The sequence below is a fragment of the Aristolochia californica genome, unplaced genomic scaffold, assembly GCF_029961685.1.
Source record: "Aristolochia californica isolate CCGP_79_NKW_82.1479 unplaced genomic scaffold, dmAriCali1.0.hap1 SCAF_12, whole genome shotgun sequence".
NCBI lineage: Eukaryota > Viridiplantae > Streptophyta > Magnoliopsida > Piperales > Aristolochiaceae > Aristolochia > Aristolochia californica.
Window position 1 is genome coordinate 4530316 of NW_027181793.1, and position 25217 is coordinate 4555532.

Here is a 25217-nt window from a genome sequence, read left to right on the forward strand (position 1 = left end):
TTTGTTCTCTTGATTGATTTTGATTCTTTTAATTTGAATTGTTTCTAAGTTCTTTTTTTTTTAAAAACAAAAGTGTTTTCATCCTTGTTCATGGAGCATAAAAGTGGACTAATCACTCTTCGTGGGATCGATCCTTACTCGCACTACTACATATATTTTTAGGAGTATAGGTTTTATTTATGGTTGCCCGTGACAACACACCAAATTTTAGGGTCGTTGCTGGGGAGTGATTCTAGTTGATTTTTTTTTTGTGCTTCTTGAGATCCTTTCGTTCTTGAAAAAAAAATTAAGAAAAATACTTTTTTGTTTTTCATGTTTTATTAGAGTTCCCTTGATTTTTTATGATTGTATCTTGATCTTCTAATCAAGGTGATTTGCAATGCGATCCAGAAATAGAGAGAACTTTGCGCAGGTTCTGGAGAGAAACTCGAAGGAATTCTGAATCTAACAATCTAGCTTGTGATTCCCCATTTGATAGTGAATCTGATTTAGAGGAGGAGGAAGTCATGGCTGGAAATCGAACTTTGAAAGAGCTTGCAACCCCTGATTTGAATCAACAACCCTTATGCATAACGTTCCCAACTTTAGATACTACTACTACAATTGAATTAAAATCTGGACTAATACATCGCTTGCCCACTTTTCATGGTTTTGCAGGTGAAGATCCTCACAAGCATCTAAAGGAGTTTCATGTGGTATGCACGAGTATGAAACCCACAGGGCTGACTGAAGAGCAAATTAAATTATGAGCCTTTCCATTTTTTTTGAAGGATTCGGCTAAGGATTGGCTCTATTATCTACACTCTGGGAGCATTACCACATGGGGCGAGATGAAGAGATTGTTTTTGGATAAATATTTCCCAGCTTCAAGGGCGTCCAATATTCAGAAAAAATTTGTGGTGTAAGGCAGCATAATGGAGAGTTCCTACTCGAATAATGGGAACATTTCAAGAAATAATGTGCAAACTGCCCCCATCATCAAATTAGGGAGCAACTTCTTATCTAGTATTTCTATGAGGACCTTCTACCCACTGATAGGAGCATGATTGATGCTGCTAGTGGAGGAGCTTTGGTGGATAAAACTTCTGAGGCCGCGAGAAACTTGATTGCAAATATGGCGGCTAATTCTCAATAATTTGGCACTAGGCTTGACCTTCCATCTAAAAATGTTAATGAGGTAAATATTTCCTCCCTTGAACAAAAAATTGCGAGTCTAACTTCTCTTGTTTGTCAAATGGCTGTAGGTAATACGCAAACAGCGAAGGCTTGTAGGATTTGTTCAGTAGTAAGACATCCAACCGTTATGTGTCCAACTCTTCAAGAGGAGCCCACTGAGCACGTGAATGCGGCGGGTGGTTTTCCTGGACAACTGCAAAGGAAGTATGACCTCTTTTCAAACACGTATAACATGGGATGGAGGGATCATCCCAACCTTAGCCATGGGAATCCACCAGTTAATCAGCCCGCAACTCAAAATCACCCAAGTTACCAGCAATATAGGCAGCCATATCCCCCTGGACAACAATCGGGCCAAACTTCCCATTTTGGTATGTCTATAGAAGATATTGTTAAATGTCTGAAGAGAAATATAGGCAGCCATATCCCCAATTTCAACAGGACTAGTATTCAAAGTTTGGACAATCAAATGGGTTAGATGGCAACCACAATTAGTCAGCTAGAGGCACAAAGTTTAGGGAAATTACCCTCTCAAACGGTAGTAAATCCAAGAGAAAATGCAAGTGCAATCTTTTTGAGAAGTGGTAAAGAGGTTGAGATTTCAGTAAAGGCAACCCCTGCATCGTTGGAGCAAGAAAAGGAGAAAAACGTTATTGTAGACAGGAACGTTCCCAATGATGATGACTTACCTAAGCGTAAGTTTGCCCCTCTTTCTGATTATAATCCAGTTCCTCCTTTTCCTCAGGCTTTAGCAGATTCTAGAAAATATGAGAAAAATAAAGATTTATATGAGACTTTCCATAGATGTGAAGAAAATATTCCATTTTTAGATGCTAAATTCTTGAAAGAACTGTGCACAATTAAAAGGAAACAGAACCATAAAAGGATGTGAGAAGATGATAGTAGGGGAGAATGTTTATGCAATTATTCAAAGAAAATTTCTTGCGAAGTTCAAAGATCCAGGTATGTTTACTATCCCTTATACGTTAGGTAACACCAGATTTGAGAAGGCCATGATAGATTTAGGAGTTTCGATTAATGTCATGCCATATTCTTTATATGCTTCTTTGAAACTTGGAGCTTTGAATAAAACTGGTGTTGTGATTCAATTGGCTGATAGATCTATTGCCCATCCAAAGGGTGTAGTTGAGGAAGTTCTTGTGCAAGTTAATGATTTGATTTTCCCTGCTGATTTTTATGTGCTTATGTTATTAACACAATAAAATTATTATTTTATTATTTTTATTTAATTTACTTTATTTATTTCAGTTTAGGCTACATGGGTATTTTTGGAATATTTTATTTATAGGGCTATTTTTGAATATTTTTTTTACAGGGGTATTTTTGTTATATTTTATATTAAATCCTAATAGGGTGAACCCTATTTAAGGGGTAAGAGTAATGAGAAAGACAAGCATTGATTTTAGGGTAAACAGGCTTAGAGTTCTCCTCAACGAGCTCTAGGGTTTTCAAGCTTCTTTTTGGTTTGATTTTCATCTTCCTCTCCATGTCCCCCTACAATTAATCCATGTCTTTCTAAAATTCTCCTCGGAACCGTAACCACGAATCCCTTTGTCAGATCTGGGACCATAACAACTGGTATCAGAGCAGGAACACATTATTATCAGAGCAGGGTTCTTCGACGGAAATCAGCAAAGTGAATTACTTGAGTTGATCCTTAGATGTCAGGCAAAGAATGACAAAAAAATTGATGAGATGTTTGAGAGGTTCTCTAAATTTAATCTCTATAAAGAGAGGCTGAATGGGAGTATGGACAACATAACAAGTCTAACGAGTGGAAGGAACACAACGCCGACACAAAGCCGAGGGGGAGATGAGTTTGCTGTGAGAGAGAAACTCGCTGCTGAAGTCGCTCAAGACGCTGTCTCGGAAGGGCAGGAGACACAAGAAATCAGAGTGCCCTCTATCTCTCTAGCGGCGGCGAAATCCGAAATTGGGGACACAAATCAGAAACCGGACTCCAAACTTGTGAAATCTGACGGCATGGACCCGGGAAATAAAAAATCAGAGGGGTTTTCTGCTAACACCTCATCGGCGTTGGACAAATTGGGTGATACCTCAAATCTAAAATCACACCAACAAGGCTCATGACAAGCAAAACACCTTGCCGAACAGAAGAAGGTAATATTTCCGGCGCTTCTTCTGACCGGGATGTGTTTCCGAGAGCACTCTGTCTCTGAAAATCTCCAAGTGGTGAAGCCTCCAAGGGTTGCTGTTCACCACTAGAGAAGGAGGAGACTCCGTCGGCTCCATCGTACAAATTTCTGCTCAACCTTGCCCTCGGCAGTCCAGCGGGGAACCACCATCAATGTCTTTTGGGGTAAGCTTCAAACATGGCCTCAATCGATTTGTATAAATTTTTTTCCATGGGGGTGAAGGGGCTACCAGGGGCTGGGCAGCAGCACCGATGCTCAAAAATCGGGGACGACAGTTCTCTGTTCATTGGCACAGAGAAACAGTACCCAATTGAAGGTATTTGGGCTTGGGTGTATGAATTTTGACATGTAATTTTTTTGGGGATGCTGGCATTCATAGAATTAATTTTATGGGGACTGCTGAAATTTTTTTTTTTGGAGGGTTATGTTTTGCTATTGATGAGCACACTCATTGTGCGTGGGTTCGTTGCTCAATTGACACACTGAGGCTATTTAATTTTTTAATTGACGAGACCAGTGTGCATGTCCCGTATATGTCTGTGCTTAGTGGGATGCTCTTGCATGATAAACACGTTAATATTGAGAAGGCACCATTCGTTGAGAAAATACAAACAGGAGGCAATCTGAATCTCATTGGGCAGTTTGGAGTTGGTTCCTACTCGGTATATTTGGTTGTTGATGATGTTGAAGTTCTCAGCAAACAAAACAATGACAAACAATATGTATGGGAGTCTACCGCTGATGGAGCCTTTGCAATCTCAAAGGACACATGGAATGAACCATTCGGTCATGGTACTGTGATCAGGTTTCATCTCAGGGATGAAGCTGGTGAATATTTGGAAGATGACAAATTGAAGGAATTGGTGAAAAGATACTCTGCATTCATCAACTTCCCCATCTATCTCGGGGCAAGCCAGGAGGTTGAGTCAGAAGTTCCAACAGATGATGATGAATCAAATGAAGATGAAGCAACTGTATATTTATCAGAGGAGGAAGAAGTAAAAGAAGAAGATGGTGAGAAAAAGCCATTGACAAAAAAAGGGAAGGAAACGACTTTTGATATGGAAGTTATGAATGATGTGAAGGCCATATGGCTGCGCAATCCCAAAGAGGTTATTGATGAAGAGTACTAAAAATTTTACGTTTATCCAGAAAAGGATTTTTGTGATGAAATGCCAATGGCTTGGAGTCACTTCACTGCTGTAGGTGATGTAGTGTTCAAAGTTGTCCTGTTTGTTCCTCCTCAGGCTTCACTAGATTTGTATGAGAGTTACTTCAATACTAACAAAGCCAATTTGAAGTTGTATGTGTGAGTCTTCCTGTCAGATGAATTTGATGTGCTTCTTCCAAAATATTTAAGCTTTTTGAAGGGTCTTGTTGACTCTGATCCCTTGCCACTCAATGTGTCTCGAGAAATGCTTGAACAACACAGCAGTTTGAAGACAATAAGGAAGAAACTCATCTGGAAGGCACGACACATGATCCATCATATGGCTGATGAGGATCCTGATGAGTTTTCCACTAGAGATAATATAGCTGCACTCAGTGATGAAGTGTTTTTGAAGAGAGGATCCTATTCTAAGTTCTGGAAAGAGTTTGGCCAGTCCATAAAACTAGGCATCATTGAGGATGCAACTCACAGGAGAATGACACCAGGGCAAAAGGACATCTTTGACATTACTAGGATTAGCATGTAACAGTTGGAAAAATCTCCATTCCTTGAGAGGCTCACCGACCCAGAGAGGAGGAAGCTGCAAGGTTTGTGTTATGGTCCTAGGGTTAAGTACCTATGCCTTCCGCTCCTAACAAACAGGTCTTTTGGGTAGTATGTTACGGTCCCAGATCTGACATGTGGATTCTTTGGGAGGATCTGCAATCTGCCATGGGTTATGGGTCTTCCAAGCATTACCATAGGGGTAGTAGGAAGACATGGGGAAGACGAAAACGAAGATCAAGCCAAAGGGAAGCTTGATACCCTAGAGCTCGTTGAGGAGAACTCTTAGCCTCTCTACGCTAGATTTAACCTAATTCTTAATACTTCAATGCTTCCTTTTCTCATTACTCTTACCCCTTAAATAGGGTTCACCCTGTTAGGGTTTAATAAAATATTACAGAAATATCCCTATGAATAAAATATTCCAAAAATATCCCTATTTATTCCTTTGTCGCTCTAACTAGGTATGGCTCTAGGTCACCCCTCTGCTAGGTCGCCCCCTCTGCTAAGTTTGCTTAGACTAGGATTCGAACTCACGACTTGGGCACCTTCTGTGATACCAAATATTAAGCACCTAGCCAAAACTACCCAAAATACCAGCATGTTAGGTAATGGAAAGCCGAGTACTTAACCCAGGACCATAACATTCATTTGCAGGAAATGTTTCCTAATGAGAAATTGCTCGTGGTCGCGAGTGTGATATTACCTTGGTATGCGAATATTATAAATTATTTGGTTATTAATATGTTACTTCCTGGTTTGTCTAGGGCTCAAACAGATAAAATCAAGAGTGATGCCAAATACTCTGGGTGGGATGACCCATAATTATGGAAGCATTGAGTCGAGCCAATGACAATAAACAAAGGTAACCCAAGGGGAATTCGTTCCTTTTTCTCTTTATTTTTTTCATTTATATTTTGGTTATTTGTGCCTTCTCTTTACATTTTACCTTACATTGGGGACAATGTAAATTCTAATTGTGGGGGAGGGGATTTAGGTTGTGTTTCAATTCCGCTTAAAAAAAAATCCAAAAAAAAAAAAATTCTTTGTTTTTGTGGTTTTTAATGAATTTTTAGTTGTGTATGTCATGAGCAAGATTAAATTAGGCTCTTGAAAGATTCATAACATGATTGAATAAATAATCTTCCGACTGAGAATGAATTAGTCTAGTTATTTTCTTTGAGGATGGTAGTGACTAAATTTGGTAGACAAAAGCCGGTGAGATTTTGAGCCTATAGACTAACACATCCATATCAGTCTCACTATTGTCTTTCATGAGAGATAATCTTCCATGGATTTGTTTTTAGCCTTGATTTTCTTTGAGGTCACATTGACACGTGCATGCATGAACATGATTTAGGCCCTCTTTGTTATAAGCTACATAAGCCAAATAGCCTACCTTGTAATTATTTTTTTTCCTTTTGTTGAACCCCTTTGAGCTTTATTTTTTTTGTTAACCCACTTTACAAGATTTAAATCTGAAAAAAAACTTTTATCCAAGCCGTAGAGCTAGTGGAGCATTGTTCATCATTATGGTTTGTATGGGTGTGAGTGTGGGGATGTCTGGATTTGTGGTATGGCTATGACCGGTGAAATGGGTTTCATCCTAAATTCATGAGTTCCATTATTAGTAAAAAAAAAAATATCAAGAGAAAAAGAAAAGAAGAAAAAAGTGATGGAGGGAATGGCTTTTAAAGTTACAAACTGTTCGTGTTCATAATTCTTCCTAAAATTCCAAGAAATGGGTTTATTTATATGAGATAGATACAAATTAAAGAAGATGCTGAGTGGAGTGATTGGTTTTACATGTCTAATATATTCGAGCTTGAGTTGATTCATTTTTGCTCCACTAGTTTCAATGGCTTTTGAGCTACATTCCCAAATATTTCCAACCTTGATCCTAAACCATGTTACAACCATTGAAAAGTCATTATGACTTGTGTTATGCATGTTGTCTGAGTGGTGGAGAATGAGAAGATATGCAAGCCTATGGTAGATCATTTTCATTGGAATGAATTTGAGAGAAACACATACCCTTCAAACAGATGAGAGTCGAGTGTTTATTTCAGTGAGGGTCTACTTATTTAGTTTACTCCATCTTTGAATGAAAATGCTTATTAAGTAATTGTAAGTTGTTTAATAATTTTTTTTCATGATATATTATGATTTTTTAAGAGCTTGGTTTTTTTTTTGTTGATGGCGTTACAACCATGGTATTTTTGGGAAAGTGAATTTGAGTTTTGCCCGAGGACAAGCAAAAGCTAAGTGTGGGGGAATTTGATGAGAATGAAAAATGTCATATTCTTATCCCTTAAGGCTAGGGCTTTTATAATTATTTGGTGACTAAATATACTCATTATTATTATATTTTTGATTTATGATGCAAACGGAAGCGTTAAGTGCACAACGAAGTTAATTGGGCAATTCAAGACAATTTCGACATTACTGCGTAATCGGGGCATAACTCTCTCATCTGAGCTCTGATAGAGATGATTCAAGATGTTATGGAATTCAAAGAAAACGTTATACAACTTTATTTTTTTTAATTTTGAGCAATACGGGCTGAATCCGGGTCAAAACCTGGCTTGAAATCGAGGCACGTGCACTATGACCCATACCAGATGCACGAAAAGAAAACCCCTAAACTGGGAGAAAGAAGGGGAATAAAAAGAGAAAATGAGTTCAGCGTACCAGACCTCATTTTTTCTTAACCATCTTTTCCTCTCTCTTTTCACTAGTGTTTTTCTTCAGATTTCTTCATGGCCCTGTGTGGAGAAACTTTCAGACTTGGTCAAAAGAAACTGAAGCCTTGGTATCAATACAACTGTTATATCTAATTTATTTTCATCGTTCAATTTATGTTTTGAGTATCTAATGTTCTTCTAAAATTTTCGTTCAAGAATGTCTCGTTTAATCCCTAGGAAGCCTACTAGTTTATTACTCGTTGCAATCTACTACTAGGTTAGATTTCAAATCCATAATTGTTTGATCTCTCTAACCTGTGAAGCAATTGAGATTTGATGATTTGATGTGTTAGGAATTATTAGATCTTGAGAATAACGCTGGACTAAATTAAATACAACGCACCAATTTTTTGCGCCGTTGCCGGGGAGTGATTCTAGTTTATTTTTTTTTTGTGCTTCTTGTGATCCTTATTTTGCCCTTGAAAAAAAAATTAAAAAAATCTTGATTTGTTTTTGTTATTTTATTAGAGTTCCCTTGAGTGTTTATGATTGTATCTCGATCTTCTAATCAAGGTGATTTGTAGTGCAATCCAGAAATAGAGAGAACTTTGTGCAGGTTAAGGAGAGAAACTCGAAGGAATTCTGAAGAGAACAATCTAGCTCTTGATTCCCTTTGATAGTGAATCTGATTTAGAGGAGGAGGAAGTTATGGCTGGAAATCAAACATTGAAAGAGCTTGCAACCCCTTATTTGAATCAACAACCCTTATGCATAATGTTCCCTACTTTAGATGCTACTACTACATTTGAATTAAAATCTGGACTAATACATCCCTTGCCCACTTTTCATGGTCTTGCAGGTGAAGATCCTCACAAGCATCTAAATGAGTTTCATATGGTATGCACTAGTATGAAACCCACTGGGATGACTGAAGAGCAAATTAAATTACAAGCCTTTCCATTTTCTTTGAAGGATTCGGCAAAGGATTGACTCTATTATCTACCCTCCGGGAGTATTACCACATGGGGCGAGATGAAGAGATTGTTTTTGGAGAAATATTTCCTAGCTTCAACGGTGGCCAACATTCGGAAAGAAATTTGTGGTGTAAGGCAACATAACGGAGAGTCCCTACACGAATATTGGGAATGTTTCAAGAAATAATGTGCAAGTTACCCTCATCATTAGATTAGCGAGCAACTTCTTATCCAGTATTTCTATTAGGGCCTTCTACCAACTGATAGGAGCATGATTGATGCTGCTAGTGGAGGAGCTTTGATGGATAAAACTCTTGAGGCCGCGAGAAATTTGATTGCAAATGTGACAGCCAATTCTCAATAATTTGCCACTAGGCTTGACCTTCCATCTAAGAATGTTATTGAGGTAAATATTTTCTCCCTTGAACAAAAAATTGTGAGTCTAACTTCTCTTGTTTGTCAAATGGCTATAGGTAATACGCAAACAGCGAAGGTTTGTAGGATTTTTTCAGTAGTAGGGCATCCAATCGATATGTGTCCAACGCTTCAAGAGGAGCCCACTGAGCAAGTGAATGCGGCTGGTGGTTTTCCTGGACAACCGCAAAGCAAGTATGACCCCTTTTCAAACACGTATAACATGGGATGGAGGAATCATCCCAACCTTAGCTACGGGAATCCACAAGTTAATCAGTTTGCAACTCAAAATCACCCAAGTTACTAGCAATATAGGCAGCCATATCCCCTTGGACAACAACCGGGTGAAACTTCCAATTCTGGTATGTCTATAGACGATATTGTGAAATATCTTGCCACTAATAATTTGCAATTTCAACAGGAGACAAGGGCCAGTATTCAAAGTTTGGACAATCAAATGGGTTAGATGACAACTGCATTTAGTCAGCTAGAGGCACAATGTTCAGGGAAATTACCCTCTCAAACGGTAGTAAATCCAAGAGAAATGCATGTGCAATCTTTTTTAGAAGTGATAAAGAGGCTGAGATTCCAGTAAAGGCGACCCCTACATCGTTAGAGCAAGAAAAGGAGAAAAACATCATTGTAGACAGGAACGTTCCCAATGATGATGACGCACTTAAGTGTAAGTTTCCCCCTCTTTCTGATTATAAACTTGTTCCTCCTTTTCCTCAGGCTTTAGCAGATTCTAGAAAATATGAGCAATATAAAAATTTATATAAGACTTTCATAGATGTGAAGAAAATATTCCATTTTTAGATCCTATTAAACAAGTACCTCGTTATGCTAAATTCCTTAAAGAACTGTGCACAATTAAAAAGAAACAGAAACTTAAAGGATGTGAGAAGGTGATAGTAGGGGAGAATGTTTATGCAATTATTCAAAGAAAATTCCATGTGAGTGCAAAGATCTAGGTATGTTTACTATCCCTTGTACGTTAGGTAACACAAGATTTGAAAAGGCCATGATAGATTTAGGAGTGCCGATTAATGTCATGCCATATTCTATATATGCTTCATTGAAACTTGGACCTTTGAATAAAACTGGTGTTGTGATTCAATTAGCAGAAAGATCTAATGCCTATCCTAAGGGTGTAGTTGAGGATGCTCTTGTGCAAGTTAATGATTTGATTTTCCTTGCTGATTTTTATGTGCTTGATATGGAAAATGGTGACCAAACTGCTCCTATTTTGTTAGGAAGACCATTCTTAAAGACATCCAAGACTAAGATAGATGTTCATAGCGGCACACTTACCATGGAATTTGATGGTGAAATTGTTAAGTTTAACATTATGATGCCATGAAATATCCTGGTGATGATAATCCTGTTTATTCTATTGATGTGATTGATTCTTTCTCATAGGAAGTTTTTGAACTTGATGGAAAAGATGAATTAGAAGTTGCTATTAGTAAGCATCTTGAGATAGAAAATGAGGAGTTAGCCTTGAGTTCTGATTTGCAGGAAACTGTTGCAGCATTGAATAATATTCTATAGTTACAGCAGTCAGGTAACATTCTTTATATTGCATTACCAGTTTCTAATGAGAGGCCTTTACCCTCTGATTTGCAGGCTCCCACTCCAGATTTGAAGCCTCTCCATAGTCACCTCAAGTATGTGTTCCTTGGAGATGGAGGAATGTTACCAGTGATCATCTTTAGTAAACTTAGTGCACCTCAAGAATAAAAGCATGTGCAGGATAAACTTCATTTGTAGGAAATGCTCCCTAATGAACAATTGCTCGCCGCGAGTGTGACATTACCTTGGAATGCAAATATTGTAAATTATTTGGTTATTAAATGTTACCTCCTGCTTTTTCTAGGGCTCAAAGAGATAAAGTCAAGAGTGATGCCAAATGCTATGTGTGGGATGACCCATAATTACAAAGCATTGAGTCAAACCAATGACAATAAACAAAGGTGCTGCTTGGGAGGCAACCCAAGGGGAGTTCGTTCCTTTTTTTTTTTTTTTTTTGCATTTATATTTTGGTTATTTGTGCCTTCTCTTTACATTTCACCTTACATTTGTGAAAATGTAAGTTCTAAGTGTGGGGAGGGGATTTAGGTTGTATTTCAATTCCGTTTAAAAAAAATTCCGAAAAAAATATATTTGTTTTTGTAGGTTTTAATGATTTTTTGGTTGTGTATGTCATTAGAAAGATTAAATTAGGCTCTTGAATGATTCATAACATGATTGAATAAGTAATCTTCCAACTAAGAATGAATTAGTTCTAGTTATTTTCTTTGAGGATGGTAGTGACTAAATTTGGTAGACAAAAGCCGGTGAGATTTTGAGCCTTTAGACTGATACATCCATATCAGTCTCACTATTTTCTTTCACAAGAGATAATCTTCCATGGATTTGTTTCTCTAGAAATGGCCTTGATTCTCTTTGAGGTCACATTGACACATACATGCATGAACATGATTAAGGCCCTCTTTGTTATAAGCTACATAAGGCAAATAGGCTACCTTGTAATTATTTCTTTTCCTTTTGTTGAACCCCATTGAGCTTTATTTTTTTTGTGAACCCACTTTAAAAGCTTTAAACCTGAAAAAAAAGAGAGAAAAAAATCTTTACCCCAGAATTAGAGCTAGTGGAGCATTGTTCATCATTATGGTTCGTATGGGTGTGAGTGTGGGGGTGTTTGGACTTGTGGTATGGCTATGATCGGTGAAATGGAACATGTTTTCATCCTAAATTCATAAGTTCCTTTGTTAGTAAAAAAAAAAGGTGAAGAGAAAAAGAAAATATGAAAAGAAGTGATAGAGGGAATGACTTTTAAAGTTACAAATTGTCTATGTTCATAATTCTTCCTAAATTCCAAGAAAGTGGTCTATTTATACGAGATAGATACAAATTGAAGAAGATGCTGAGTGGAGTGATTGGTTTGACTTGTCTAATATATTCGAGCTTGAGTTGATTCTTTTTTGCTCCACTAGTTTCGATGGCTTTTGAGCTACATTCCCAAATATTTCCAACCTTGATCCTAAACCCCATTACAACTTTTGAAAAGTCCTTATGACTTGTGTTATGCATGTGATCTGAGTGGTGGAGACTGAGAAGATATCCAAGCCTATGGTAGATCATTTTCATTGGAATGAATTTGAGAGAATCACATACCCTTCAAACACATGGGAGTCGAGTGTTTATTTCTGTGAGGTCTACTTATTTAGTTTACTCCATCTTGGAATGAAAATGCTTACTAAGTAATTGTAAGTTGTTTACGAATTATTGTTCATGATATGTTATGAGTTTTGAAGAGCTTGGTTTTTTTTTTTTTGTTGATGGTGTTACAACCTTGGTATTTTTGGGAAAGTGAATTTGAGTTTTGCCCGAGGACGAGGAAAAGCTAAGTGTGGGGGAATTTGATGAGAATGCAAAATGTCATATTCTTATCCCTTAATGCTAAGGATTTTATAATTATTTTGTGCCTTAATATACTCATTATTCTTATATTTTGATTTAGGATGCAAATGGAAGCGTTAAGTGCAAAACAAAGTTCATTGGGCGATTCTGGATAGTTTTGAAATTTCTTCTTAATCATTGAATAACTCTCTTTCGAGCTCCGATGGAGATGATTAAAGATGCTATGGAATTCCAAGAAAACGTTCTACAACTTTAATGTTTTAAATTTTTATCAATACGGGTTGAATTCAGGTCGAAACAAGGCTTGAAGTAGTGGCACGTGCAGTGTGACCTAGACCGGATGCACGAAAAGAAAAACCCTAAACCGGGAGAAAGAAGTGGAATAAAAGGATAAAAAGAGTTCGGCACCCCAAACTTCATTTTCTCTTCTCCAGCTTTTCCTCTCTCTTTTCTCTAGTTTTTTTCTTCATATTTCTTCATGGCACTGCGTGGCTAAACTTTTAGACTTGTTCAAAGGAAACTGAAGCCTCGGTATCAATACAACTGTGAGATCTGATTTATTTTCATCGTTCAATTTATGTTTTCAGTATATGATGTTCTTCTGAAATTTTTGTTCATGATTGTCTCATTTAATCCCTAGGAGGCCTACTAGTTTATTACTCGTTGCAATCTACTACTAGGTTAGATGTCAAATTCGTAATTGTTTGATCTCTCTAACCTGTGAAGCAATCGAGATTTGATGATTTGCTACGTCTGTAATTATTAGATCTTGAGAAGAATGCTGGACTAAATTAAATGCAGCCACTTGCGCTTGTGTTGTTTAGCTTCATCTATCTCTCTAATTCGTAAGACTGCTGTTGGATTAAACCTTTAGCGCTTGTCTTGGGTTGTTTAGTGGTTAGGGTTAATTGGACCGCTTGTTTTCTAATTAACTATGAAAGGAGAAATAGGAAGATAGTTCCAATGGTGAATATTCAAGTGTGAATTGACATATGCTTGCATTGATGATCGGTTGTGAAATTCCGATGGTGGATGTTGACTTAGACCAAGGTTTGTTGTCTTGATTGATTTCGATTCTTTTAATTTGAATTGTTTCTAAGTTTTTTTTTTAAAAGTGTTTTTTTTATGCTCAAACCCCCCCCCCCCCCCCCCCCCCCCCCCAATCCTTGTTCACGGAGCATAAAAGTGGACTAATCACTCTTTGTGGGATCGATCCTTACTCGCACTACTACATATACTTTTAGGAGTATAGGTTTTATTTTTGGTTGCCAACGATAGCACACCATGCAACAAATGACCTGGTTGTCCCAAGTGGTAATATGTTTGTTTCATTTATTTATTTTTGTACAAGTTAACTTTAGTCATATTAATCATTATTATTGTTTCATATTGTAGGAAACTACTACTTGGTAGATGTTGGGCACCTTATCGTTCAACTAGAGGTCATTTAAATGAATATGGTGGAAATCATCTCCCTTAGACTACAATAGCGTTATTCAACCATCAACATTCATCATTAAGAAGCACAATTGAGAGGACTTTTTGTGTGTGGAAGCAATGATTTTCAATTTTGGATCGAGCACTTCCATACCCATACAAGATCGCAATGATGTCATTGCATGTAGTATTATTCACATTTTTATATGGACACCAGATCGCAATGATGAAGGGATTGAAGGAGAGGAACCAGTAGAAGTTATTGGGGTTGATCTAGAATATGAACAAGAACAAGAAGAAGATGAAGAAGGTTTGGAGGAACTAATTAAATGGCCTACAGTCTCAATATTAGGGAGAAGAAGGAGAAATGAAAAAACTGAATCAGCTAACCATTTTTGTAACAATATTGCAACTCAAATGTAGGATAGCAGTAATAGCCGATCCAGTGTCCACTTAAGGCAAGAACCAGCACCCGTAGAATCACTTTCAGGATTCAGAGATAGTAGTGATGAAGGAGATCAATAGTAGAATCCAGGAATGTCAGATCATCATAAAATAGTTAGCGAAGTCCAACTACGTGATATGATATCTTCAAAAAAAATTCCAGTGGTGAGTATGGTTTGGATCATAGTAGAATCACCAGGAACTGGAATTCTATAAAAATCATTAGTGACCTTTTCCATCTCTCCGCATTGCGATAAGAATGAGCACTAAGGTTTTCATCTCCATCACCAACAAACTCGACTAGGCCACATCCCTCAGTGACGACATTGTTAAAGACGCACTCATTGTTAAAGAAACTCCTCCGTTGAAGTGGACTAGCAAATGGTAGGATTTCATGCCTGGTGTATGCAGATTTCGACAATTTCAATGTCGACACCGAGTTTTTGGTCATGCGACCGCCGTCTGAGTCATTCAATTTCATCACCAACTGCACGTTTTTGCATATGATACCATGTGCTTTCGTCAATAATTATAACCCATTGGTATGTTTTCTATTCTATCGAGTTAACTCAACTCAACTTGAATACAGCTCAAAAGAGAAACCGGAGACCGAGAGTACCAGCTAGATCCATGCGCCATGGAGTGCAACAATATCCACTGATTCAGATTTTCTTTCATTCTCTTTGATTTTTAGGAAGAGTCCGAAGGACTGGTTTCGAACTCTGGTTCAGAGGAGATGGCAGGCAGAGAGTGTAGAGCAAGTCAATGTTAGAAGATAAGATTAAACCCAAACGACCAAGGAAGGCCCACATATGTAAGATTATTATCAGATGGGCCACATGACCAAGGATGGTCCACAAGATAGCCCCAAGCCCATAAGAAGTAGGACCCACAATGATTACCAAGAGTTGGCATCCTTATCACATCAGTTGGAAGATCAAGAAGGACTCACAAAAGTATCTTTATCTTAGGGTCACGACCAAGAAGAGTTTTAGTTTAAGTTATATTTGTCTTTTATCAATATTGAGTTACCTAATTATGTTAGGACTTACCTTAAGTGTTAGAGTTTGGATGTAATTGGGACAAAGGTAGTTTTATTGTAATTGGACTCTACTACCTTCCTCTATTACAAATATAGGTTCATGTACTTTGATTACAACAAGTTATTGATGCCAATGAAGTATTTCACTTTTCTATAAATTCAACATAGTATCAGAGCAGGTTCGTGAGTTGACTTGGTCAACTCATGGCGGTAATGTGATCCTTTTCTCTAAACCCTAAACCCTAGGTCTAGGTTCGTAGTTATTTTTTTTTCAGTCCCTACTCCCATAGTTTTTTATGCGATTTTCACCACTATACGTAGTTTTTCATATTGTAAGATATATATTGATAGAAAGATATTTTAGTTTAATTTCAAAGGAAGAACGATTTGTTCCAATCGAAGTTATCGACAGAGAGATATCGATATTTCAATGACCGAAGGTCAATTTGCAAAAAGATTCGAGCAGCAGCAGAAATCTTCAGAATCTGAGGTAATTTTTTATATGAAGAACCAGAATATATATGAAGAAATATATATCAAAATAAATATATGTAAGTCTATTCTTTTACCTATTCAACCAATTTTGTATCTGATTTATGTACAAAAAGAAATCGATATTTGAAGCAGAAAAGGTCAAATTGAAAAAGAGGTTTGAGCGGCTACAGAAAGCTTCCAATTCCGAGGTATTGTATGCTATCAAGAAAGAGACTTTATATGGATACTTATATTTTCAAAGAAATATATTTAAGTATATTTTCTTACCTATTCAACAGATTCTCGATATGATTTTTTTATAAGGAGATATTGATCTTGGAAGAGTCATTGGTTGTTCTGAAAAAACAGGAGAAACAGAACTTAGTACAATCAGATGACAGAGACCGAAAACTATCAGATTATTTATCTTATGATAATTATATTAAATGAAGTTAATTCATACTTGGACAAAAGATATTTAAGTCTAGTTTCAGAAGGAAAGTTTTTTATCTCAATTTGATCTATATTGAAAGATATATTCGAATTGGAAGAATCAAAGGTCATGTTGGTATCCAGTTGTATAAAAAAATCCAAATTTATGCCGATTATTTTGCGTCACTGTTTGAGTTGAAATATTAGGAAAATATCTCACTTCTCCCTAGTTTTAGGGCTTATTTACAAATATCCGTTATTTGGGATTATTGCTACTTCTATGATATTTAGTTCAAGTTGGGATCACTACCATTACCTCCCAGCTTGAGGGGGAGAAGTAGAACAAGAACAAGAAAGAGGTATCTTATTCCTTATGTTGTGGATAAGTTTATGTGACCAAAATATTCAAGAAAGGGGGAGCACAAAAGATGAAGCTTGTGCATCAAAGAAGAAATTTTTATATCGGATTATTTCATGGGTTCTTTGACAAAGTTTACTATTTGGTTCGCGTTATATGTGTTGGAAGATGGTCGTGTTATATTCAGCTACAACTATTATGTCTCTTTGGGGGCATTGTTATTGAATAAGAGGTGGCCTCATGTCATCATTTATTTTACCCCGTAAAAAAGATCAAAATTGTTTGTGGTTGGGAGTCCATGACAGAGGAACTTCATCCCCATCAAAAAGATGAAAATTATTTATGGTTGGGAGTCCACGACGGAGGAACTTCATCCCCGTCAAAACGATGAAAATTATTTTTGGTTGGAAGTCCATGACGGAGGAACTTCATCCCCGTCAAAAAGATGAAAATTATTTGTGCTCCCCCTTTCTTCACATAAACTTATCTACAACATAAGGAATCAAATACAGATGAAAATTATTTGTGGTTGGGAGTTCACAATGGAGGAACTTCATTCCCGTAAAAAAGATGAAAATTATTTGTGGTTGGAAGTCCATGATGGAGGAACTTATGATTACATCTATGACATTCCCCCCCTATAATGGCTTTTATGTCTCCTACCACTTGAGAGTTGTTATCCTGTGGAGGGACATGGTGGTGGACACTTCAAAGCAATGCCGATAGACACACTACCGATAGCAGTGGAGTGTGCCCTACATCCAACATTAAGAGTGGAGTATGAAGCAATGTCTTACCGACTAGGAGTGATTTTTACTCTCACTTATAATGTCGCAGGGCCTCATGGAAGGACGCAACAGCGTGAGGGGGAATGTTGGAAGATGAAGGCATATTGGAAGATGTGCCATTTAATAAAAAAATATTTTATACATCATTTGCAGCAAGCTAGGAGTTCATGTTGTTCTCTCACCCCCAGCTTGAGGGGGAGTGTTGGAAGATAAGATCAAGGCCAAACGACCAAGGAAGGCCCACAAAATTGACCCAAGCCCATAAGAAGTGGGACCCACAATGATTTCCAAGAGCTGACATTATTATCACATCAGTTGGAAGATCAAGAAGGACTCACAAAAGTATCTTTATCTTAGGGTCATGACCAAGAAGATTTTTAATTTAAGTTATATTTGTCTTTTATAAATATTGAGTTACCTAATTATGTTAGGACTTAACTTAAGTGTTAGAGTTTAGGTGTAATTGGGACAAGGGTAGTTTTATTGTTATTGGATTTTACTACCTTCCTCTATTATAAATAGAGGTTCATGTACTCTTATTACAACAAGTTATTGATTTCAAAGAAGTATTTCACTTTCCATAAATTCAACAATCAATATGAGATTAACAATGATCAAAGAGAATCATCAGATGAAAAATGAGAAGAAAAACAAAAACAAATTATCTGAGTGGTAACATGTTTGGAAGTTTAAAAAACCATAGCTACGAGTCCTAAAAATCAATGCTCTGATACCATGTTGATTTTCAGGACTCCATGGATTACATCATGGAAAAAAAGGAGAGAAAGCATGTTGGGGATAAAATAGGAGGAAGAATGAGGTTATGGACTTATATCTTAACCCTTCCCTGAAGCTCTATTTATAGATGAATAAAAATATTATATTACAATAATACCCTTCACCCTAGAAGAGTGATGAAGAGACAAGAAACTTAAACTAATTACATCAGTGTCATCTTTATGAGATGAGTTCTTATTTACCATCATGACACCTCTCTTGGCTTCCTTGGTCGTGTGGGATTGAGCCCATCTTCTAACACACTTCTCTTGGACGTGTGAGCCTTCTTTGTTCGGGTGGGTTTGAGCCCATCTTCTAACAATTAAATATGACCAATTTGTTTTTAGATAATATTTTTTTTCAAATTTTGTATTTGACTTTTTATTTTACTGAAAATTTATTGGATAAGTATGGTAATGTATAAGACTGATTATTAATTTCCTTTTATTTCCCTCGAAAAGGCACTAATAGGTCCATTTAGTTTTCCTTGAAATTTTTTCAAATGTTCCATGTAATTTCCTTGTAAGGCACTAATAAGATTTTATTTGAAATTTTATTGGGAATGTATATCTTAGGAATTTTTTTTATTTTTTCTTGGGATATAAATTTTCAACTAGGTGCACTAACAGGGCCCAAGTGTCTTAGCTGATTACTAACCTCCTAAAATCACTTTGGGGGTTGGAAATTGCTGCCAACAACGGAATTGGGTGAATGAAAAAGTATTGTAGGGTACTCCATAGCACTTAGAGTGCTCAAAGCATGTTCAATACTTTATGGTTTAGTAACATCTATTCTTAACTTTGTTGATGTATACACTGATATCCTTCTCTACTCCCTTATTTTCATCCCTTTTCATAAGAATCTTAGGTCTTTGGTCATAATTTTCGATAGGTCAAAGTTATAACCTAGCAAGAAGTGTTTAATCCTATACTTTTATTGTATGTTATCGCATCCATTAAAGAGTAGAGGTTGGTAGTAGACATGCTAGTGGCAAAGGCTTGGGAGTAACTTGAGGTATACACTTTAGTAAATCATTAATACTCTACTTAAGACCAAGAAAATCAGAGTATACTTGCTTTAATACCACTTGTTAAGTCCCTAAATATAAACCTAGAGAGGTGGTCAATAATTTTATTAAAATTTAAAGGCTAATTCAATATTTAAGTCACTTCAAAAGCAATTCAATCAATAGACTCAACAATAATTAAATACTCTCTAATGTGCATTGACATTTTTATAGTGATAGACAATCTTACCTTGGACGGCTATGTCAACTTCCAAGGGATTTTCATCTTCAAGTGAAATTCACTAAGTAGACGATATCTATAATGGTAAACCCCAAGGGTTCAAATTACAAGACCAACCAACACTTGGGACTTATGGTTAGTAGCAACTAGGTACAAGCATAGATTTTCAACAACAACTACTAATCAACTTGTCAAAATCTTGATTGGTTTACAACACACTAGGGATTATTTTTTCATATTTAAACTCAAATCCTCTAATATAGGCAAATATTAAAATAACAAAGCACAAGAAAAATACACAGTCACACCCAATCCTAGGTGATACCACTACCACTACAACTAGCAACTCAATTCAATCTCCAATTGGATGATTTCAAAATATAAGTTATGTGACATTTCTAAAACTCAAGAACCAAAGTTTGAAAAGCTATGGGATGATCAAAATATAAAGCCAAATATAATAGACTCAGAACCAAAATAATACTAAACTCAAATTTCTCGATTTCAAAATAAGTTCAATCATGTTCGGTATGAAAAATACTATGTATACACTAAAATTTCAAATCACAAGCTCAAGTACTTAGCTCTTTTAAAATACTTGTTTTGGCATTTCTAAATTGGTCGAAAAGTCACAAAGCACTAAGGATGCAATGGGACTTTTTATTTTTATTGTAGTAGGTTTGGTGAATAGTTTAGGGAGAGAAATCACTTAAATGATTGCAATCAAATGGTTAAAATGAGAGTGGTTTCTCCCAAAAAAATGATACTCTTGTTATTTTGTAAAAATCAACCAATTCAATTTCAAAATCTTTACATGATTGAGCTGCTAAACACAAGATAAATCACTTACAAATTATAGTGATCTATATTGGCCAACCGTATTAGAGAAGTAAAATTGTAATTTTATTTATGTCATTTGGCTAACTCAAACTCTATCGATTGGCCTTCATATTCTGCTTCTTGGTCATTTCTTCAAGGCATTTGGTCAATAGGCCAAACGAGCACTTACAAAGGCTTTTGGCTCTCTCATTTCATCCAACCAAGGCATCTCTAGTCGGTTATATTTCATTGTCATTCTTTCTTTCATTTTGGCCTATTTTGTGTGGATCGTCCAACTGGGGCAGTCAGGTTGATCGTCTTTCTCCGGTGCCTCCTCTTCAAAGTTTTGTGCATGTTACTAGTTCAGTTGTCTATGCAAACAATTACAAACAAAACATTCTCTCTTGTGTCATTAGGTCAAATAATCATCAACCAGCTAGTCTTCACAATTAGTTTCTTAAATATTTATTATCATCAAATTACTTCACGGTGTTCTTGATTAGAAGAGACCAACCTCAGTTACCAAAACATGATCTAACAAATTAGAAAAATCAACGGCAATCTGGTGAGGATAAATAGGTAATTTGGTATTGTAGAATGTGGAGGATGCAAACCAGTAAAATTACTGGTCTTTAAAGAAAGAAGATAAGGAAAGGATGCCGGGCAGACAGTCCAGCATTCTCACTAACAGGTAGAAGACAGGATCGGCCATGGCAGCGGTCACTCTGAACGTCCGCTACCCAGTCCCCCCTGCTCATGCCTCCTTAACCTCGACGACGTCCTCCTTCCTTGCCCGTCTGACCATAAGCCCGAGAACCAACCGACAACCCCTTTACTCCGTCTCTTTCCCTTCGAAACCCCCAATCGCCCCCCGTAGGGGACTCGCTGTTTTCATGAGCATGGAAGCTGGCGTCGGTGTTATGGGGACCAAGCTGGGTATGATGACCTACTTCGAACCCGAAGGCAAGGTCGTCCCCGTCACTGTCGTCGGCTTCCGCGAGGGCAACATTGTGACGCAGGTGAAGAATGTCGCCACCGACGGCTACGATGCGGTTCAGGTAGGGTATCGAAGGGTGAGGGACAAGAAGCTTACGAAGCCGGAGATTGGCCACCTTAGCAAGATTGGTGCTATTCCCATGCGTCACCTGCAGGAGTTCCGCCTCACTTCGGTTGAGGGGTTCGAGCCCAACCAGAAGCTCGTCATGGAGGATATTTTTAAGGAAGGAGATCTTGTTGATGTGTCGGGAACCACCATCGGAAAGGGATTTCAAGGTAAAGAGGACAGACTGCTGAACATTTTTGCCTCAATTGAGATTATATTTCCACTTTTTCTTGTTTTTTCCTTCATTCTCTGAACTGATCGAGATTATAATTGATTTCGTTTCCTGCGGATTTCAATCGAAGCACATCATTGAGACCTAATTTAGGATGTAATTTCTGGTTTGTCATTCATTAATCATTAATTTCGTTTCTGATTGCAGATTAGTATTGCAAAACCAGCATGATTTCCGAATTTCTATTACAAACAGCCGGTCTCGACTCTGTCTGATTATTAACTGATGAAATGCTTGAATGAACTGCAACTGTACCTTACACTACGCTCGTACGTTCTCGGAATGATGCAGGTGGAATTAAACGGCACAATTTCCGACGGGGGCCGATGACTCACGGTTCCAAGAGTCACAGAGCTCTGGGCTCCATCGGGGCCGGAACGACACCGGGGCATGTATACAAAGGAAAGAAAATGCCTGGCCGAATGGGAGGAACAAAAACCAAGATCCGAAAGTTGAAGATTGTAAAGATTGATTCCGATCTCCGTGTGATGATGGTACAAGGAGCTGTTCCTGGTAAGCCTGGAAATCTACTACGCATTGCGCCGGCTAAGATTGTGGGGAAGAACATCCCCAAAAACTAGTGCTGTAGGTGGTTTTGTTTCAAGGTGTTTACTTCTTGGTATTCTTTCTTGTTCTCTTTTTGTGCTTGTTTTACTGAATCACTGATGATTTAATGATATTTTCTGCAAAATTTAGAGACCTTGGAAGGCCTGTAGCTCCCGGAGAACAGAGAGATTCCTCCCCATTCATTGGAAACAGGCAGCTGGGGAGGGCTTTTCCTCCTCTGTTTTTTAGCCCTTAATTTTAAATATATATTTTAATTAAAACACCCTACCTTTTTTTCTCCCTAAAAATGTTTTTAAAATAAGTTAAAATTAATGAAAGCATTTCGTTGTCAATCTAAAATTTTTTCTAAGGCGGTGAATGTAGCAAAATTATAAATCCAGGAGCTGTAAATAGCCAAATCTTCTAATGAATTGGCATGCAACTTTTTATATTTTTTAGATATTTTTTGCTCTATTTTATATTAATCTATTTCCCGTTTTATGTTTATCTTATTAAATTGTTTGTTTAAATTACTCATTTTTATTTTTACTCCTGTTTTTTTATGTTTTTAAAATTTATTGATTTGTTAATAATTTCTATTTTATATCTACCTTATTAACTAAATTTTATCTTTAGTATGACTTCTATTGTCTATTTTACTTGATATTTTTTCATGCATCCTCTTTCCTTCTTTTACGTTATAATTGATTTGTTAGTTTAATTTATTTCTTGTTTGTTAATTTACTGCTTTAATATTTTTAGTTAATTAATTTTTTTGTGTTTATTTTATATTTATTTATTTATTTATTTTATTATTATTATTATTATTATTGGGGTGGAGGGAGGGATTTGGGGTAGGGGCTAACAGTTGGATTTTTTGAAAATTTTGAAAATTTGGCCACGGTCACACTGGGCAAGAACATGGTTGAAGAAAAGGACATTAGGTGGGGTTGGAGTTGACCTTCAAACTCTGAGTTGTTTCAGGGTTGGGTTTAGAGGTTAGGTTTGGGGTGAGGGTAAGATTTTTTTGGCAAGAACAAGTCAAGGGAAAGGGAAAATAGGTGGACAGGGAGTGGGTCAAATTTCTGCTTAAGTGAAATTTTGCAAGCTCGAGTTGGTTTTTGAAAACCCAAACACAAGACAGAGTGAAGCGAAATGAACAAAGATGGAAATGAGATTGGATTTTCAGTCATGACTTTTGAGTGTTTAGAAAAGTTAATTTCATCTATTCTGATTTCTACTAACATTACTACTAATTGTTACCTTTTCTAAGAAATATGCTACCTTAATATTATTATTATATTATAAAATATTATTAAGAATATTTATATTTATTTAATCATTTTTTTTATTATTATTACTATTTTTATTTATTTATTTATTTATTAAATAAGGATATACACTAATTACTACTATAAGTTTTTTCTTCTACTTCTGCCTTCCTTGAATATCGTTTTTAATGTATAACAAAAAAAAAGGGAGAAAAAATGTAGCTTAGATTAAGGGGGAGATAGTATACACTAAATAGGAATATATTAAAATAACTATCTTTGCATGCATAAATTAAGGGGGATTTAATTACAATGCATGTAAAGATCCAGGAGACCCCAAATTTAGGAAGTTAAGTCTTTGCTATAATGGTAGAACATTTAGGACTTTATTTCTTATGTTTGATGAATTTTAGAATTGGATAGAAATATGATTCTTTGGCAATAACGTACCATTTAAAAAATTATCAACATGTGATTTTAATATATATAAACTTCAATCTAGAGATTTTGTCATCGTAAAAAAACAGGGGAGATTATTAGACCAATAGTATAATCATGTTGGTCTTTATTATTTTGACGATAATAAAATGGGTAGTTTAATCTATGTTCCAACACAAATATTATATGGCCTATGACAAAAGTTCAGGACAAAAAGATGACCGATCAAGTTACCAAGTCAAAATAAAAAAAAGCCATATAAAAACATTATTGTTGAGAAGAATAACTTACACAAAGGAGAAGATTAAATATTTGAAGGCCTAGAGCGAAGGTTAAATAAAAATATGTCAAGAATTTTAGTCATGTAAATAGATAGTGATGTGAACACTCGGGAGGAAATCCCTTCTAGTCATGTATATACATAGTGATGTGAACCCTCGGGAGGAAATCCCTTGGAACCCACGATTCAACAGAAATGATGACTAGGAGAGCCACGAAAACCAGGGACTGAAAGGAGTGACGCCACAAGAGAAATAAAAAATCGAAATCCCTAATAAGTCCACTAAAAAGCCAGTTCGAATTTTTACATGCTGCCGCCAGCAGCTAATCCCCCCTCAAAGGAAACCCTAACCCGTTTAAGGCCCACCAAAAGCTAGAAACGGGTCACGGGCCAAAAACAAGTTAAAGCCCAAAACAGAAGTAAAAGTGACCTAGGCTGCCCCAAAAGCTACATAGGCCCAATGCTTGCAGCCTAGAACATACAAAAAATTAGTGCCACATGCCTATACTTAAAAATAAAGAGTCTACACTAAATTAGTCGATTAAACTCTATTTGTTGCTCATATCAAATGGATTAATACTGATCCCGCTCCTTCGCTCTTGTTCGATAAATTTGTAGATTCGGTCCAAGCAGCTTGCACCGGTCCTTGCATTGCTTCCTTGATCTTTTCGGCTCTAGGCCTTGTGATCGGCCCATCTGGAACTAGTAAGGGATCTTCAAGACCGGGTCCACCATGGTGCCCATCATTCCTCCTCAAAAGGATTCGACCTCGAATCGTCACCTACATCAAAGGGGGAAAGATCAGAAACATTGACAGCAGCAGACACATTATACTCATTGGAAAGGTCCACTTTATAAGCGTTATCATTAATTTTTTCAAGGATTTGGAAAGGTCCATCTCCCCGAGGATGCAACTTTGTCCGTCTATGGGCTGAAAATCTCTCCTTGCGTAAGTGAACCCAAACCCA

General features: G+C 36.8%; 1 protein-coding gene, 1 non-coding gene and 1 pseudogene across 2 annotated transcripts; 2 read left to right on the forward strand and 1 right to left on the reverse strand.

Annotated features, from left to right (window-relative positions):
• Positions 1 to 879: 879 nt before the first annotated feature.
• Positions 880 to 984, reverse strand: LOC137947139 (small nucleolar RNA R71). Its single transcript, XR_011111186.1, has one exon. It is a non-coding gene; the product is annotated as a small nucleolar RNA R71 (small nucleolar RNA).
• Positions 985 to 3886: 2902 nt separating this feature from the next.
• LOC137946566 (endoplasmin homolog) lies at positions 3887 to 10690 on the forward strand (annotated as a pseudogene).
• A 10340-nt stretch (positions 10691 to 21030) lies between these two features.
• On the forward strand, positions 21031 to 22415 carry LOC137946012 (large ribosomal subunit protein uL3c). Its single transcript, XM_068792158.1, has 2 exons — positions 21031 to 21652; positions 22006 to 22415. The coding sequence occupies exons 1-2, from the start codon at positions 21091 to 21093 to the stop codon at positions 22293 to 22295; spliced, it is 852 nt and encodes a 283-aa protein (XP_068648259.1). The 5' UTR covers positions 21031 to 21090; the 3' UTR covers positions 22296 to 22415.
• Positions 22416 to 25217: the final 2802 nt, after the last annotated feature.